This window comes from Amblyomma americanum, chromosome 1, assembly GCF_052857255.1.
Source record: "Amblyomma americanum isolate KBUSLIRL-KWMA chromosome 1, ASM5285725v1, whole genome shotgun sequence".
Classification (NCBI taxonomy): domain Eukaryota; kingdom Metazoa; phylum Arthropoda; class Arachnida; order Ixodida; family Ixodidae; genus Amblyomma; species Amblyomma americanum.
The window spans coordinates 401,637,994-401,657,570 of NC_135497.1; the positions used below are offsets into that span (position 1 = coordinate 401,637,994).

General features: G+C 44.9%; 1 protein-coding gene across 2 annotated transcripts in view; it reads left to right on the plus strand.

Moving 5' to 3' along the window:
* cutlet (chromosome transmission fidelity protein 18 homolog) overlaps positions 1 to 19,577 on the plus strand; it is a 95,740-nt gene that overhangs the window by 34,021 nt on the left and 42,142 nt on the right. For both annotated transcript variants that reach the window (XM_077650245.1, XM_077650244.1), the window contains exons 10-14: positions 2,003 to 2,118; positions 2,657 to 2,750; positions 8,842 to 8,940; positions 9,086 to 9,213; positions 15,031 to 15,099. In XM_077650245.1, the coding sequence (XP_077506371.1) occupies positions 2,003 to 2,118; positions 2,657 to 2,750; positions 8,842 to 8,940; positions 9,086 to 9,213; positions 15,031 to 15,099 (506 nt within the window). The remainder of the gene's footprint in view (positions 1 to 2,002; positions 2,119 to 2,656; positions 2,751 to 8,841; positions 8,941 to 9,085; positions 9,214 to 15,030; positions 15,100 to 19,577) is intronic.

Genomic DNA, 19,577 nt, shown 5'->3' on the forward strand with positions numbered 1-19,577 from the left:
GATTTGAGTTAGGTGGGACACTTTACCACCACATGTTGCAAAAGATGCTATCCACATCAACCATTGCGTCTTCCATGTGGTGCATTGTGGCTGCTAAGGTGTAATGTACCACTTTTTTTTCTGAATCGGTGCTCATAGGCTTGAAGCGAGTAAATTGGCATGCTTGTAAAAATGGTATTAGAAATAGAGAAGTAATTATGCTTTGAAGACAAAAATTTTCATGTTTTATTGTTGTTGCATTATTTATACCTTGAGATGAACTTCTGCCAGCTATCCTAGCTAGTTTGTAATCCTGCACTAGAAGAGCGCTTACCAGGTAGTGTGGCAGATTGTCAAATCCTGCCTGCTGTTTCCATCTGTCATGTCGATAAGCGATGTGGTTGAAGCAATGGCTTCAATATTTAATTTGAAAATCTTTGACATTCCACTATAGTTTTCTCTTCGTCAGTGATGGTAAGGTTGACTAAAATGGTGATTCCCTTGGTTAGTCTTCATGTGGTTTGAACAGAAGCCTTGAAAGCTATGTACAGGCTGACTAACAACTACCCTATTTACACGATTGTAAGTCGACTCGACCGCAGCGGTGGCCGAGTGGTTGAGCATCCGCCTCGCATGCGGGAGGCGCGGGGTTCGATCCCCAGTGCCGCCGGGTACCCACCGGTTATAATATGAGTACAAGCTTTCCCTTGGTCTGGTGCTCGGCTTATTTAGAGTGAAATGCTTGGGAAATGGGTCCTTGACCCCACCTTGAGAAGTCGAAAATAGCTTGTGTCATGGCGCTCTTCGGCCATAGATGCCCTTGCGGGTGAATGGCGTCGGCTCTTCCGTCAGCTACCGACACTCCCCGGCACCGCTGGGGGTGCCGTCTCGATTGGAACAGCGGCCCTTCCATCAACTATCAACGCTCCCTTGAGCGCCGACCGCGCATTTGAAAGTAAAATGAAAATGTGTTGTAGCTTCCCGTAGAACGTGACTGCGTTATCGGGCCAGCAGTAGTCAAATGCGTCAGAGCCAAAGATAGACTATGCGTGAATGGCGTCGGCTCTTCCGTCGGCTATCGACACTCCCCGGCACCGCTGCCATTCTGAGGGGGGGGGGGGGGGGGGGGGGCGTTGCCTCTATTGGAACAGCAGTTCTTCCAACTGTCAACGCTCCCTTAAGCGCTGAGCGCGCATTTTAAAGTAAAAAAGAAAACTTGTTGGACGCTTGAGCTTCCCGTAGAACGTGATTGCGTTATTGGGCCACCACCGCTTATCAGCAACCGCAATCTGCAGCCACATATGGGGAGTGTGGGGTACCAGTTTGCTGCTTATTGATAGCCGCCATCCGCCGCCGCCCGCGGGGGGAGGGGATGCCAGTTCTGCGCGTTGACATAGCAGCTTCTCAAGGCCAGCACCAAGGGCGATGCGACGGAGCCACGCAGCAAAAAGGCAACTACGCTGTAGCATGCCCGATATCTCGTTTGTCTCACCTTTACTTATAGTTACATGTTTTCATTTCGATTGTAAGCCAACCCCTCCACTTCGGTATTTCAAATTTTGAAAAACAGGTCTACTTACAGTCGTGTAAATACGGTATGTAGAAAGGGCTGATGCCATACCATGGCACGTCCTGGTCTTTGCATGTGCTTGCTGCACCCCTTTGAAGCCTTTGTTGCTGTGCATGAGTGATAAAACATGCATTTATACATATTGAATGGAGCTATAGCTAACAGCATGACATAGCACTGTCCTAAGTGCACTATTACGTAGCCTTTGTGTGAGCTTGCTGCAGGCTATCATCGTCTGCTTGGGTTGCGGGTGCCTTACAGAACAAGCCAACTGCGTAATGGCCATGACATGCTGCTCTTGTGGTGCATTGCATCAGATTGTGACACTTTGGCGTGAGTGGGTGAGCTTGTGTGACTAGCTCATAGTAAGGTGGGGAGCTTTGCCTTGCTGTTTTGTGTAGAGGCCAAAAATTTAGTGTTGGTTGCTTTCTTCTTTTAATTTACTGACATCAGGCTTCCATCAATGTGCTGGTCAACATGATCAAATGCACTGGCCAGTCTACAGGAAAGAAGAAAAAGAAGGAAGGAAGCTTGCTGCTCAGACCTGTTATCTGTATCTGCAACGAACTGTGAGCATCGTATTCCTTGTTTGATATGCGTTGGAAATCACCCTCTTCAATGTTTCTTCCATGCGATGGCCTCTTTGAGTGTGCGAGGTGTCTTCTCTTACTGGTCACTGGATTTGGATGGTGTGTTTTGGTAGCAACTGCAGGAGTTTTCCAACTATAAGAAGCTTTTGTCATTCTTTAATGTGCACTAACAATGGCACACCTTTAATAAATTTTATCAAAATATATTTGATGGTTTTCATATGCTTATATTCCAAGCAATATAACACAGCTATGCTTTAGCCATTTTATGGAGACACTAAAGGCCAGGTCTTTGCTTTTATGGCAGTGGATTGAACCTCGTGTGCTGTTCTTTACTGCTGCAATTCTTCAGCAGTGTGAGTGCAACAAGTTATGTCTGCAGCCTTAGAGCCTTAAAGGCTGTTTTTAGCTTAAAAAAAAACATTGTGAGTACAGAGAGAGCACAAGTCCAGATGAAATCTTCAGGTGTCGCTGCTCAGTGTCAAGAATGAATAATCATAATCACATCAACATGCAGGTATGTGCCAGCACTGCGGCCATTGCGGCAGGTTGCTCTGATGCTGCACTTTCCTTCAACGCAGAAGGGTCGGCTGTGTAATCGACTGATGGAGGTACCGAAAGCCTTTTTTTTTTGTTGAAATGTTTTGAGCAGCTGGTTTATAATATTGGCGATTTTATTAATGCATTAGCATGAGAGAGCGGGGTATGTGCAAGTGGAAATGCCAAGCACAATTTATCAGTGGCAGGTGGCAACCTGCCCACCGGGCTGCGAATGAACTCGGTATTCTACCTATACGATTTAGTATACTACCTCGGGTATAACGAACCTTAGCATGCCACCTCAGATATACTGACCTTTCGTGTGATAACCTCAGATATAATGAACTTTGTTGTGTCAACCTCAGGAATAATGAACGTTTGGTTGCTAATGCATTAATATGATCTACTGCGGATTGCCGAAGAGTTTTTTTTTTTACATGTATTCCTCCAAATCCTATGACCATGATTGTTATGTAGATTTATGCTGCTTTAGAATGGAATGTGTAAGTGGAAAAACTAGGGGTGTGCGAATATTCGAAATTTAGAATACGAATCGTATACTTTTCATGTTCGGTTCATATTCATGAATTTCCGAATATTCGAAAATTCCCGAGTACTCGGCAGCGATCGTATACCGTACCAACTTTCGTAAATTTGATTGTGGCAAAAGCGCAATATCTGGGCAAATTATCTGAATATAGAATTTAAAGTTCCAGGAAAACAATATAAATGCCCTGTTATCTTTTTTCTCTATCGTTTATCGAGTGGACCGATCTCATTCCGATGCCGCTAGGCTTGACCTTGTGCGCAATTCCGCAAGTGGGCTTTCCCACATACCACGCGTGTTGCGAACAAGATGGGGGATAACCCGCTTCTAACAATTGCAACGCGAAAGCGTGTTTATTTTTTATCCTTCCATAATATGCTATCTAATTAATGCCCACACCCATGACATTCGTTCTGTCACCTTAACTCTCTGAGCATGACCACCGCCATCTTGTTTTGGTCAACTACGCTATGCGGGAAAGCCTACTTGTGGAATTTCGCGTGAGGCTCCCGAAGGGGCGAGCCGAGGTGTCACAACAGGACAAGCGATCCTGTAAAAATCTCACCTGTTGCATGGTGCACTGTTACCCATGCACCTCTTAAGTGGGCCTAACGGCAGGCGTGACAATGTTGGGAGCACCCCTGTCACTAGGTAAAAACAATAACCTGGCCGCATAGTTTTGGTTTCCGAGTTTCGCCACTCGCCCGTGGCAGTGGCAACTGTCGGCCCGCGCATTCGCCAGTAGTCCAGTCTCAGCACCGTGCCGCTTTCAGATGCTGACAGACGCGTTACTGGTAATTTTTTTTCCTTTTTAGAAGCAGTCTCACCATTCCGACATCAATGTACTTTCCCACCTCACTTACGTTCGCGATGTCTTCCAGCATGCTGAAACTTGGTGCTCGTCACGGGATTACAGGAGTTTGCACGATAGAGCCGCCTCATAAGACTGCCGCATTTTCAGTAGTTTTTTTTTTTTTTTCTAGGCCACGGGGCATTTTATAAATCGACCTTCAAATAACCCGGGCATTTCTGTCTGTTCTTTGAACTCCGAATTAAGGAGGTTTTACTAGCCATCATGTTATTTTTGTTTCCAGTCATCTACTTCAAGGTACCTGCGGCGTCAGGGTTTGCACTTGGCAGCTGAAAAATGTGCTGTGGTCGCATTCACGCGCAAGTCTGTCTGCCACTACCCGGTAACTCTTCAAGGGGTTGCAATACCATACGTCTCCCACCACAGATTTTTGGGCATTATCATTGACCGCGATCTGTCATGGTCGAGGCATATAAACATGCTAAAGAAAAGACTCACTCTTTTTTGCCATGTGCTTCGCTTTGTGGCAGGCATTAAATGGGGCCCAACGGAGCGCTCCTTGCTTCGACTTTACTATACCCTCTTTATTGGCTACATTCGTTACAGCATTCCTGTACTCTCTAACATGAGTATTTCCTGCTTGCGGACATTAGTGAGTGTCTAAGCACAGGCGCTCAAGATATGCCTCAGATTACCACGTTGTGCCTCGAACAAAGGCACGATTGAGGAATCTCGTGCGTGCCCAATATCGGTAGACCTGTCACACGAACCACTTCGTGTATATTTACGTGCGCTTACACGGCACCGCTGTCACCCGCTGACGAAGATTTTTGATGAGCGACCGGACAGCAGTTTTGCACGCGCACTGCGCTTCCATCGCTCCGAATTGCCATCAGACTATGCCCTGCCGCATCATTCCTTGCAGCCCCCATGGGCAATGGCTCAGCCTTCAGTCTGCCTGCATGTCCCTGGCATAATCAAGAAGTCTGCGATGCCGGTTAGCGGACTGAAGCAACTCGCACTTGCCTACATCTGGTCAGAATACCACAAATGTGTGCACGTCTACACGGATGGATCTGCGTCTCCAAATGCATCAACAGCAGCTTTCGCAATCCCTGCACAACAGACGACCCGCAGATTCATTTTGGGACACAAGTCTACTTCAACCGCTGCAGAGCTTGTGGGCCTTCGGGAATCGATTCGCCACATCTGCGGAGAACCGCCTCAGGAGTGGTGCATTTTCACCGACTGTAAACCTGCGCTACACATTTTAGGATGCTTCCTACGCCACACAGCCTACCAAGCTCTGGCTCTTGATATCATTAGTCTCGTATCATTTGCTCAGGGAAACGGCCACCGTATAGTGTTTCAGTGGATCCCCGGACACTGCGGACTTGATGGAAATGAGACCGCCGACGCTGAAGCAAGGAGCGCCTTCAGCAGTGGCCTGCGTACAGCTGTACCGTTCTCTATAGTGGACACAACTTGTCTCCTTTCGGAATTGATGAGGAGGGCGACGGCTAGGTACTGGGCCCCGCCAGACACCCGCCACATCCGCCTTAAACGGCTAGATCCGACGATGACCTTTTCAGTTCCTCGCGGAATACCTCGCCCTATTGCATGCGTTATCCGTAGACTACGTTTAAACGTGTCATTCACGTGCAAATACTTGCATTTAATAGGGCAAGCGGACTCCCCGGAATGTACCACATGTGGCGTGCTAGAGACTATAGAACATGTTTTAGTGGCGTGTCCAGCGTATGCACGTGAAAGACTCATATTTGCATCTGCTCTGAAGCCTATGGACACATCGCTCCTCTCTGGGGATTTGATCCTCGGCACTTGGCCAGATAGTTTTAGAACTGTAAAGGCAACGCGAGCGCTCTCACGCTTTTTGAGCGACACGGACCTTGTCTTGCGTTTGTGATGTCAGAAAGTGTGCTGTTTTTTTTTTTTTAAAGTAGTTTTTCATCTGCCTCCTCCCATCATCATCGTCCCCCATCGTGACCTTCTTTTTATCTCCTCTTCCCGTCCCCCAGAGCAGAGTAGCAGGCCAGATATTTATTTTTCAGGCCAACCTCTCTGCCTTTCCTATCAATAAACCCTCTCTCTCTCTCTTTCATTTTGCCTAAACACATTACAGGTTGGATACTGTTATGCTGTTCAATTAAGTAGTATACATTTCTGCGCACATCATGTTTTTTTTTGTTTTTGTACAGTGCTCAGGCAGTCTAGTTTTGTTTATTTCAGTTGCAAAGGCCATACGCTATTTTGAAAAAAAAAATATGAGCAACAATGTTTGCTTGTTTATCTTTTTTGAATTTATTTTTTGTGCTGGCCAGATATTCGATTCGATATTCGAAGCCATTTTTTCTTCATATTCGTATTCGATTCGTATTCGAAAATTTCAATATTCGCACACCCCTAGAAAAAACACATGCTGCTGTAAATCATGAGGTTTGTTGTGTAAGCATGTTGCTATTCAAGTGAGGTGCCATTGGTACAGTTACAAATCGATGTAAAACATGCATGCGTGAAAATATGTTTTTTAAGCTGCATTTCTTTAATAAGTGTAGCACTTCATTGAAAGATTGGCCTCAGGCTTCAAAGGCTCTTTCCAGGGAGCAGTGCATATTTAATGTGTGAAGTTTGTGTCACCGGGATGCTATCAGTTACTCTATTTTATTAGTCTTGTAGCTACAGACATGGCAGCTACTGATTCAGAAGGAATCGGAGGACTGAGAACTGAAAGAATTTCAAAGCTTGAGATCCAAACAGTTGCCAGGGGTCAGGAGACATAGTTATTGTGGAGAATGAAAAACATAAGATTAGTACTGAAATGTAGTGAAGCACTCTGTCATTGCATCCAGACTGGCTAGATGTGCTTGGTTAGTCTGATGGCAACTTCCTGCCACTTTCCTGTGAGGAGCTGTGTAGCCATCGCCTTGCTCGAGTGTGAGTCAGCAGCCAGCGGGAACTAGCACACAGGAGGGAACATGCTATTGAGTTAAGAAGGTCCAGTGGCAGCAAAACCATTGAAATTATTTTTTCACATCGTCACTAGTCTGGACAAAAAATCTTGAGTGGCACTTGTCATGTGCAGTAAATCCTCATTAACTCGAAGTTGTATAAATAGCTAAATATTTTGAGATAAACGAAGTTTAAGCTTTCTGCCTAGCTTTATTTTGTAATGTTAACAGCACTACACAAACTGAGCATGTAATTATATAATAAAAGAAGTCCCTGTAGTGACATGGCAGTACAAAAAGCACTGCCACCTAAGACAAGTGTGCAATTACATTGATAACGCAATATCAGTAGCCAAAAACCACTGACTGATGGCCTTTTTTTGAGGAGGGGGGGGGGGGGGGCAAATTTCAAGTTTCATCACAATAATTTTTCAAAACAAGTAGCAACAAGCGCGCGACACATATTGGAGTTCTTGTGCAAGCTTCTGTGTAATCAGTGTTTCGAGATAGTAGTTCAGAAGCATGAATTAATAAGCAAGTTGGTTCATGTTTTAGCAAAAAAATATAGTGAAAAAAACAAGTTGTATAAGTTTCAGTTAATAAGGTTTTGCTGTTTCTTCTTTATTACCACCAAATTCTTCTTGACATGTAGCTTAAATAAAATGTTAATATAATTCACAGACCATTTAGGGTGAAAACTTGAGGCAAGAGCCAATAAACCAATTAGAGCCAATAAGAGCCAATAGACTGATGCATAGTATGATGACCGCCATGGGGAGATGCCAAGTTTAGACCAACCCTGCGAGATTAAACAAAGAGAAAAACGAAATGGCTTGTGTTGACCTTATTTGCACTTGTTCTTTTCCTTTATCTTTTTCACTTTTCGCTTTTTTTTTTTTGCCTTCCTTGCCTCTAAATGGCTCATAGATAAATTGTTGTGCTCGGAGTATTGTGTAGCAAGTGTGCCTTCAGGCTGCTCATGTGCTGAAAGTGTGAATGTCAGCATCCTTGTAGGCCCTAGGCATGCGTGGGTTGGTTTTACACAGGACAAGAGTTGCCCACAGGTTATGGTGTGCTTTTTTTGTGGGTGTGTGCGTACATTCTTGGGCATTTTTCTTTTCCCATGGTTGAGTTTATGTCTTATTAGCACCATGACAGCCGCATCTGTGGTGCCTTACTGTAGCAGCACAAACATGGTCAACTTTATTGATTGACTTTGTACTTAAAAATTTCTGAAGCATTATTTTATCCTAAGCGTGTCTTTCCATATAAATCTTAGCTATCTGTTATGCTGTATATTCTTAGTAGCATTTTATAAAAGACAGCTATTTCACCTGTATTCTGTGTTCATTCATGCTGTTAATTCACATAGGTATTGCATATTATGGCATGTTCCTTACTGGGGCTACATTAAATGATCATATTTATTATAAATGCCTTCAACCATTGCTGTCATTCAACTCATCCCAAAGAAAAACAAGGGCTTTAGAAGATTTATCTGCCAGTGATGAGTTTAGGTGCCACGCAAACAAAGAATGTTTTTGCAATGCGCAAAATGGTTGCAAGTTCATCTTTACGTTTCAGTAAGTGTGTTATCGCAGAAGCGAAGAAATTGAGGGCTCGTGCAGCTGTCAGCCCATCGAGGGCTCGCCTATATTCACACACGCAGTCGGAACCAAACCACTGAATTCAGCTCTGTTCTGTTCCGCATGACAATGTATCACAGGTTATTGCAGATAATTACAGCTGCTTAGGTTTTTTTCTTTTGCAAATAGGGGCATAGCAAAAGGTCAGGGTAAGAAAGTGGTGTTCTGCTTGCTTTCCTGTGGTTGCAGGTTATGCGAAGAGAGCGAATGAAAGGGGACCAGACAGCTGTTGCTTCATTGTGCGAGAAGGCAGGGAATGACGTGCGATCATGTCTTTCTACACTGCAGGTAAAGTCTGGAGTCCCTCTTGTCTGCAGCCACTAGCTGTGTCAAAAGACCTGTCTGTCTAATAGCATTTCCCTCACTGCTGTGTTCATGTGGATGTGACATGGGTGCAGTGCCGTTACCTGTGGCTGGTGATTTTTCTGCGCAGTTTATCCATGGCCGTAAGAAGCAGTTGACACTAACAGATGTGCGCACAATCAACGTGGGCCAAAAGGATGTTCAGCGGGGACTTTTTTCACTGCTGCAAGAGGTGTTCCAAAGGCCACGCACTGGGCGGTGAAGAATAATTTATTTCTTTTCACTATACATATTCGCAGCAAGAAGGCGCATGTGCTATTGCTTCTTTATCATCTCGCATGCTGTTGCTGTTTACTAGTGCAGTAAAATACCTCTTGAACGAACTTCATTTAAACGAGGTATTCAGTTGTACAAACTTTTTTAAACCCCCCACCGTAGCGCCATTGAACCCAATGCAAACGCCCTTCAGTTTAACGAAATTCAGTGCAGTGTGCATTTCAGTTCTACGAACAGTTTTCGGGGAGCCATCCCATGTGTCCTAGGTCATACTGAGCACTTAACAAGTACAAGCTGCCCTTTTTGCCACGCTTTTTTACATTGAGAACCGCGCCGACCGCGCTCCACTACCGCGTTACGAAACTACACGAAGTGGCGTGGGCAGCACATTCCGATAAATTTAAGAATGCAGAAGCCTGAAGCGATTAATGTGCGGCAGGCAGCAGAAATGCTCACAGGAGCTTGGTGGAGTGTGAAACCAGCAACAATAGTGAATTACTGGCACAAAGCAGATCTGCATGCAGCAAACTGGACTGCTGTGGACACCAATCTGTTAAGCACAAGATCATGGTACTGATGAAGAAAACAGCGAGCCAGGTGGCTGGCCAGATTTGTCAGAAAGACTAGGTGAAGATAGCTCTTTGTTTTTTGAGGAGTATGCCGCCTGTGACTCCCCGGTGAAGACGAATGCTGCATTCACTACGGAAGATATTGTTACGTGGCGGCCAGCCGAAGAAAGAGACGCGATGATCGATGGCAATGAGGTGATTTAATGGCCGCTGGCCTAGCGCGAGCGCTCCTGCCCGCGCCACTGCACAATTGGTCGTCGTCTTCGTCACACTACCCGGGGCCACCGAGCGATCGTCCCATTCAGTGACGAAGAGACGCGCGAAGTGGTGGTGGGCTTCAGAGGATGGTGGGACAGGAAGGAGAAAGTGGTGAGGTGCTGGCCGCCACAATGAAAGAGAATGATTCCGGGTCCGTGAAGCTTCCGGGCCACAGGTCGCCAGGAGCCGACGGTCGAAGGCCCAGGAGGCGCCGAACGGCCTGGGCAGGGGAACAGTGTCTTCAGATGTAAGCGGCGTCTCGGGTCGGTGTGGTCAGTAGATCAGGTCATTGCGTCAGGTTCAGTTCGTCGTGTTGAGTGGTCTGGGCGGGAGACGGGGCGGGGGGAACAACGACGAGGTCGGTTCGGGTCTGAAAGGCTGGGGCACGGTCGAGCGACGCAGGCCAAGAACTCACGGCCGACGACCACGGCAGACGCAGGACGCCGAAGCTCCCCGGACCGGGATGCCAATGATACCCCGCACCTCCACCAAATGTTACATGGCGGCCAGCCGAAGAAAGAGACGCGATGATCAATGGCAATGAGGTGATTTAATAGCCGCTGGCCTAGCGCGAGCGCTCCTGCCCACGCCACTGCACAATTGGTCGTCGTCTTTGTCACAATATTATAGAGAGTTCATTACCTGAAGAAGGCGAAGACGAGAAAGATTCGACTAGTCATGATAAAGCGCCAAAAATATCTGCCAAAGAGGCACTAACCGGCCTGGAAAAAGTTAAACGCTTTGCTGCCCAGCAAACTGCTGTGCCAGAGAAGGTCCACGAGTGCTTACACACAGTGACTCAGCTCCCAACTGCTGCAGTCCTAAGTGGGAAAGTGCAGCAGATGATTACAGTGTTCTTTGCAAGGTGTTAATTAGCGAAACTTGAGCAGAGTGACAAATAAATGAGCTGATATACGATTTGACCACCCTTTTTTTTTTACCTAATGGCAACAAGCTGCTGCACACTTATTTCAGTTGAGTGAACTTTCACTTTAACAAACTTTTTCCTGGGGTCCCCTGAAGTTTGTTCAAGTGAAGTTTCACTGTAACTGGGTTAGCCCTTGCTGTGCTGAGGCTAGAAATGAGAAAAAACAGTATGCTGCAGAAAGAGTTTTTGGAACAGCCAATCAGAACAGTGGCTCTCAACAGCGGCATGCAGTGCAGTTTGGTCAATAATTCTGACACTACCAGTTAGAGGCATCGAACACTTCATTTTAAGCACTCAATTTTTTCTGGAACAATGGAAAGCTTGCTGTCTAAGGTGTTGGATTCCGCAATGATTTTGTTGGAAATGCTGTAAAAGATTTTTATCAAAAATTTTTCAGTCAGTACATGCGCCCGTTTTTATGGATCCCGATGCCATGATCAACTAGCGTGATGATGATTGCACATTGTCAAAAGTGCTGTGCCAAAAACTAATATAAATCTCACCCGTGAGACAGTAATAAGACATTTTTACTATAGAGTCGTATCCATTTTAGTTTCCATACCTAAAGCTTTTACGGCACAGTGATGTATTCCTCATCGACAAAAGTTTTAGCGGACTGCAGTTGCCGCTTCATCTAAGAAATGCAGTAGCTCGGCTACTGATCCGGAGTACCCAGGTTTGAACCCGACCGCAGCAGCCGCGCTTCGATGGTGGCGAAAGGCAAAGGTTTCATGCGCTGTGTGATGTCAGTGCACGTTAAAGATCCCCAGGTGGTCGAAATTATTTTCCACTACAGCACCTCTTTCTTCCTTTCTTCTCTCAGTCCCTCCTTTATCCCTTCCCTTACAGTGCAGTTCAGGTGTTGGGGGAGATATGAGGCAGATGTTGCGCCATTTCCTTTCCCCCAAAACCAATTTTTCAATTTCAATACTCTGGTGCCATCTAGTGACAAAAGCTAGAAGCACATGGCCGACGATGCGAAGGAAGCATTGATTTTCATTAAAGGCCGCACTGGAGAGCGTGTAAACTATAATAAAACATGACTAATAGTCCTGAATGATAAAAGCACTGTGCACTGAAAACAAATCAGCAATATTTTACCGAGATGTGGTCACATGGTGGGATACACTGATAATGGTGGGTTTCACTGCAAGATGGCTTTTCATGTGCTTTTCAACAGCAAATTAAAATTGTAAATCATTGTTTCTTAGATATTGCAGCGCTCATTTATTACAACTTTAGGCACAATCTTTTCATTTCCACCGTAATCTCATGACATATTTTTGTCACTGGTCAGTGCCTTTAGCTACAAGTCTAAGAAACATTAAAACCTTATTGAGGTGTATCTCGCGGGACCACGGAAAAGCTATGTGCAAAGTACTCTAACCTTGATATAATGAACATGGTTGTTACGAATTGTTTACTTTGTCAGACTGTTCCTAAATATTTTTAACAAACACATGCAACCATTACATTGCATATTGAACATGGTTCACCATAAAATGGATATATTGAACAGCCAAGCACCAAGCTGTGCCTGCTTGGATAATAGGTGGCAGGCGTTGGCTCCACGGTTCACGCTTTATCTGAACTTGCCAACAGTGCCGTGGAAGATATAGCAGCATGAACATTTTGTAGGCTGGCAGTTGCCACCGCATTTGCACCTTGCACCCATCGATAGTGTCCCGGAACGGGCAGCATGGTTGGTTGTAGCCTCACAGAAGCCATCCTATGCTAACATCGACTGTCATGGAGGTGGTGAAAACTGTGATAGATTCACTCTGCCATCCCATTTTTCGCATGACACCACTGTAATGCGGGAAGCCACTCTGGGTGGTGCTTAACCTGCTGCTGCCGTGTGCTGACAGTGCTGTGTGGGGAAGCCATCCTAACTGGCCATGGTGCTCAGTTTTTTGCGGCCTCCGCAATCACCGCAAGCGGCTTAAAAACAGTGCTAAAACTTCAGAAAAGAATTCTCCCAATTGCCATGCTTTCAGTGACTAAATTGCACTTCTCCTGCATGAGTTTTTGGCCAAATATTGAAATATCTTACGATTTTTTACCTTTTCACTCTAACGAGGTTTGGCTATATCCATTGACCAGCTAAAGGATGATACCTTAGTCATTCCATGAAAGAAGGCACACAGGGAAGCTTTTTTATGTTACCACAGAAATCAGTTATTTTTGTCTGCCGCCCGGGCAGCCTAGGGGCTAGTACTAGTTTTGATGCTGCACTAGCAGTGTGTGGAGCGTGGACGGAGGCTCCTTGTTGTTCTATACTCAACACACAGTTGTTAATGGAAGGTCCTTGTTAAGTGCACCTCAGATTTCTTCGCACGCTCAATATTCTATATAATGTCGAGGTTCTCCTCCATTGTAAACACTTGGAGCTTCACCCTGACACGAGCTGTGCTGGGGTGTGATGGCACTTTGGAAGCGCTGCACTCTGGAAGCATGCGGTCCATGATGACGCTAATATCATGACAGTGCAATGGAGCTGAAGCACAGCTCCAAAGTGACACCAATCAGCCAGCAAAGCGGCTGCGGCACATGGAGAAAAACGAAACTTTGCTGCGGCCAGCCTGAACTAAGGAATAGCTGAGTGACATTAAGAGATTGCTATGGCTATGGGCACATCCACACTGCTCGAACCGGGACCACTTGGACACCGGTGCATGTGAATAGGGTGGTGATGGGATGTGTTTTGCAAGCATGCTTGTTGGGTGCTGCGTCATATCAGTATCGACACATCATCACATGTTAGGAGCAGTGGTGAAGCTTCCTTGTGATGTGCAGCATAGTTCACAGATGCTTTACAAAATACCCTTTCAGCCTCGTACACGATGATGGGTACACAATAACTGAGATGTTTGCGATAAGCCACTGCACCATAATTGGGCACCAAATACATGAGCAAAAGGGTACTTGTCTGGGCTAGTCAGTACATTTTGCAGGAAAAGGTACAGAGCAAATATATAGACAGGACTAAAGGAGCGGACAGACACAGGCGCTGACTTACAACTGATGATTTTATTGCTATGATGGTGCAATAAAATCATCATCATTTATTGTGCCATTATAGCAATAAAATCGTCAATAGTAAGTCCATGCATGTGTCTGTCCTCTCCTTTAGTCCTGTCTATTTTTGTGGTGTACCTTTTCCTGCGAAATACATGAGATTTAATGGAAGCTGAGTTCAGGATTTCATACAACTATGTCTTAAAAGGGTCCCTGAATACGGTGTTTGACCTTGGCTATAAAATGATAAAATGCTTGCATTATGTAGAGTACAGGCTACCGAGTGTTCGTGCTGCATACTGGACCGAAAAAATGAGGAGAAATTTTACAATACATTTTTTTTAAATTCTCGTTTTCACACCTCGTGGGAAACAGCGGCGCCGGGCTATCGCGCGAAACGTGCCATACGACGTCATGTCATGCAAATGACGTCAGCTGTCGGGGGTTATCATTGGTTCGTCGCGCCAACTCTTTAAGATGTCACGCAGCTACCATGGCCGCGGCCACTCTGGCTGGTCAGGAAGCTTCCCCCCCCCCCTCGGGGAATCCCCACACACGTCGGCAGCCAGTGGAGGTAGCGCTGGGGCTGAGTGGGTGGGGCTGGCACAGAGGAGCGCTGACATTTCAGCATTCAGAAATTGATGACAGGAGAGGGAAACACGTGAAGATGCAGAGGTTCAATTTTGACTGCATATAACTCAGCTTCCACAAAGCCCATTAAAAAAATTTTGCTGCAGGGTATTTGTGAAGTAGCATCCTTCAACATCCTAGGCATACCGCAACCCAAAACTTTATTGAAAGCCCTTTCTAGAGGCCCTTAAAGCAGAACTACCACTTAGGCAAGTGCGCCTTAGTGAGGTTTTACGATACCAAAAACATTATGCATGATGCTTGCAAGCCATGTGAATGGGCGATATCAATTTATATTTATCCTGTGAAGTCTCCCTGTTCATGAGATGAATGTATTTATGATTGAGTCTGGTTTTGGTGATGAATGCTTAAACTGCACTTTCATATTTCTTCCAGGAAAGTATTTCGTCACAACCTCAACGAGGATGCATTTGGCAAAGCAGTCAAGAATCCTGATGGCGAACGGTAATTTTCTTTATTTCGCATGTGAGCATTGCCACTATCATAGAGATCAGCTGGGCAAAGCCCACTGCAACACAAAAACCTTTTCCTGCTATCTACAGCTACTCATGTCTGATGCCAGTCATGGACAGAGTCTGTACATGCAGATTATCTATCTGCATAACTTTACTGATTACATGATGTCCTTGACTACCTTCCCCTTCCCATGCATCCACTCTGCCACTTTAATAAACCACAGTTCATCTTATTGGCAGAATGTATAACATGCTTACTCACATAACTGGTGCATTTGTACAAGGAATGCACCTGCTGTTTTGGTTGCCAAATGGAGTCTTTGTTCTTTTGTGTAATAAATGCACTTTCATTTTCATCCTGTGTGCATGTATATGGAAACTGTGCAGCAGGGAAGCATTTTAGCGTTTCCAGGGTGCGCATGTACTAGTTGTATTCTTGTGTGTTACGCCAGGCACATAAGCATTGAAATCACTGAGTGCCATCAGTGATGCCCAAGAAGTATGGCTGTCTTGATGCAAGGACATTTTGTGGCATGTAATGGGCATGCTGGCGGCACATTGTCCTGCTCAGGCTCTGCCTAGACTTGTTATCGCACCGAGGCTTCAGCAGGGAGGAGTGGCCTTGCAATGCTGGCTGCAGGTTGCACGCACAGACACTGTTCAATGTTATTGGCCAAACCATCTTTGCATGGTGCCAGTAATTTATTATTTTGTTTATTTGCAGACATACTGTGGACAGTGGTTAGGTTCAAGTAGGATGGGCACTTTAAACAGCAGTGAAGAAAGCAAACAAAACTATACAAAATGTAGGGCAGTTCACAACGTAGATGGCACCTACAACATACAGAGAGTTTGCAGTGTAATAAAACCCCTAAACTTACAAGGAGCTTTAAGGTTCAATGAAAAAAAAAGGCAAAAAATGCTGATTTGCATTGCTGATTCACATTGTTATACACACATATTTTCATCTTAATTATCTTAACTTCAATGCAAACTTTTCAGTTCAGTGGAAAGTCATTTGAGATGTAATTCCTATTCTTCCAGCCTGCTTTATTGTCCCATTTTCATGACCACAAATTTTTGTCAACTATTGCCCTGCGTAATGGATGCACCCACCAAATTTTTGTCTACTTCTTGGGAAGAAGAATGCTTTCATTATGCGAATATGTCTTGACTATGTTTTGTCATCCTAATTTCAGCTTGAATGTCATCATTTTTTGTTGCCAAATTCATGTTGTTCTATTTCTCTTTGATAATGTTCCATTTCTGTCACTGTATTCTTCTTAGTCTCATTTCAAGCTCTTTTGTTAACGTTCAAGTTTTGGCTCCATAATTGAGTACTGGCAGGCTATGGTGGTCATATACTTTCCTTATGAGCAGTATCAGCAAATTGCTGCCTGCCAAGTGCACTCTAACCCATTATTGTCCTCCTGCTCATTTTCTCATGTGGTCCAGATCTGCCATGAATACCCGACCTAGATAGGTCTACTCCATCAATATAGCCCACCATGGTGACTCAATGGCTGTAACATTTGGCTGCTTAGTCAACGCAAGGTCACAGGATCTATTCCTGCCTTTAGTAGCTCCATTTTGATTGCAGAGGCCATACTGTACTGTACCAAACTGTACCCTACTAGTATACGTGAGGCCCCCAACTTTCTGCTGCAGAAAATTTAAAATTTTGCGAGTTGACAACAAACAATCCACGAAATTCTTCGTGAGACATAAAATAATGCTTTGCAACCAAGGTATGAATTGTCTGTGAATTTTTTTTTTTGCTCCCAAAATTTTCAAGGTAGCTATAGTGACCTTCGCTACCAGGCTTGAGGGCAGCTAGGAAAAGCCAGCATTTTAAAGATTTTGGGGCAAAGCGTGCGGCGAGCAAGTGCAAAGGTGAAGGTGGCAGCGGATATGAAGAGGAGCTAGTGGGGTTGTTGAGAAAGAGAAGGCACTGAAAGAGGAGTGGAGTAGGGAGAGCAAACGGGTGCAGGACTGGGAGTATCAAAACACTGACTAGTAGTGGCAAGGCGATGACGGCGTCTGCTGCTGGGTGGGAGGCAGCATGCTAAAGTATCAGAGGCTTGGCTTCACTTGGTTATGATATACGCATCTGAAGCGTTGTCTCAGAAATAATGAGGATGTATCCACTGCTTTTGTATTTTAGCGTGCTGTCTGCGTATTTTTGGGGGGGCCTTTGGGTATGATTGGCCTGAATAGTTTGAGATTGCATTATAGTTGTAATAATTCTTTTCAAATTTTCTTAGGTTATCAAACTTCCCACTCACATTGTGTTTGCGCAAATAAGGTAAAAGTCTTTTTTTTCATCATGCCTTCATTCCTAGTGATGTCTGTAACAAAATAGCATGAAAAGAGAGAATGTGGCTGCTAACACACAATTACGCGAAAAATGCATAAATGCGCAATGCTGCAAAATATTGCGAGAAACTAGGTGCCTTAACCATACCATACATACTACACCCTTTGTCCCTTAATATCTGTCACTGAGCATTGCTGTTTCACAAGACTCTTAAACATTATCCTAGTTTCCTTTGTGCTGAGGCTGCCGTGGTGGCTGAGTGGTTATGGCGCTCAGCTGCTAGCCCGAAAGATGCGGGTTCGATCCCAGCCGCGGCAGTCGAATTTCGATGGAGGCGAAATTCCAGAGGCCCGTGTACTGTGCAATGTCAGTGCATGTTAAAGAATCCCAGGTGCTCGAAATTTCCGGAGCCCTTCACTATGGCGTCTCTCATAGCCTGAGTTGCTTTGGGACGTTAAAACCTCATAAACCAAACCTTTGTGTTGATTTTCTAGCTCATCATAGCACTTAGCCTGCTTAGGCTCTCTAGCATGCACTGTTATTCATTCGTTGAAACACTTAAAGCCAAAATCATCATTACATAAAAGCCACTGAGGCATTCTTCAGTAACATTGTACCTGTTTGTTCTCAGTATAACCATGGCTGCTCAGTGGCAATGCACTTGGTGTGGCCCGTTGCGTCGGCCGAGAGAGGCGTGACGAGCCTAGTTCCCATCGCCGCCACCGCAGCAGCGCCACTGCTCTGAGACAGTTGCGGGCGAAGAGCTGTGCTCTCCACCTGCAACGGCCACGCAGTCAGCGCTTAATTTGTTGCGATAAAGAGCTGTGTAGCGGTGTTTCACGAACTATGAATGGTAATGCCAACTGGCGATTTGCTACTGATCGCTGCACTTGTCAGCGACAGTTTGCGTTGCAAGGCACCTATGTTAGGTGTGCTTCTTCCAGCGTTCGCCTATTCAGTAACTCGCGTTCGACACACACGAAGCCAGTTATTGGCTATATTAACTTGTTGCATATATTAGCTGGTTAGCATAAAAATGCTTGTTTTAAGAAGTTCGAACTCTGATCAGTCTGGTTCACAATTAGAGCTGATGATTAACGCTGTTTTACATTTCTGGACATGCAGAATTGTACAGCTTTGTAGTTCAGCCGGTTCACGGGTATACACAGCAAATATTTTGCAATGGGCTCTACTAGCCTGCATCAATGGTCGAAAAGAAACCAAGACAACCAGAAGTCAGTAGGTTGAGTCCAGTTGTTTTCATTTCAAAGTTCATGTACACAGAATCTGAAAGCTTTACAAGCGCAGAACTTTCCTCGAGAGAGGTTTATGTGTAAGCAAAATTTTTTTACTGTCAAGTTCAGGTTGCTAGCCCAGTTCGTCAACAATGGTCTTATGAGCTTGCTCAAAAATACTCTGCATAAATCCTCAGTGTGGTTGCAATCCTCTTTTTCACAAGTCAACGCTGGATATTGTGTGAAATGAGGAAGTATTGCGGACGTCAAGGTGTTGCATAGCCTGCTGGTTCATCTCACGTCCGAGCACTTCATGACCTTGGTGATGAAGATGCATACAAGCTTACACAGGCCATCTGCTTCCATTGTTGCGTACCTTAGTCGTCCATCGTCAGTGTTGCGTATCAATCCATAAATTGCTCCAGCTGGCCTCGCTGCTTGAAGAAGGAGTTTGCAGGAATCACAAGTCACCTGAAAACGAGCATTACAATGAAAAACGCTACTTAAAGAACTCAGGCATATTTCACTTTATATATATATATATATATATATATATATATATATATATATATATATATATATATATATATATATATATATATATATATATATATAAATTAGTCATTAAACAAAGGACAAATAAATGCAAGTCTAATTCAATTTTTTTTAACTTGTAAACCAACTGTACCTTTTGCTCACATGCACGTGCAACGTAACCGGCCAGGTATGCAATTGGTGCCAACTCTATGTCAGCTACCAGCTCACTCCACATAGTGATGAATTCAAACTCACTCGAGAGCTCCTTGGCTGCAGATGAGATGGCAGCTGGCAAGGCACAAGTTTCACCATCCTGAATGGGAAGTTTAACAGCTGCTTTCGCCTTGAAGTTCATGGGAGCATTTGCTGTCCTTGCTG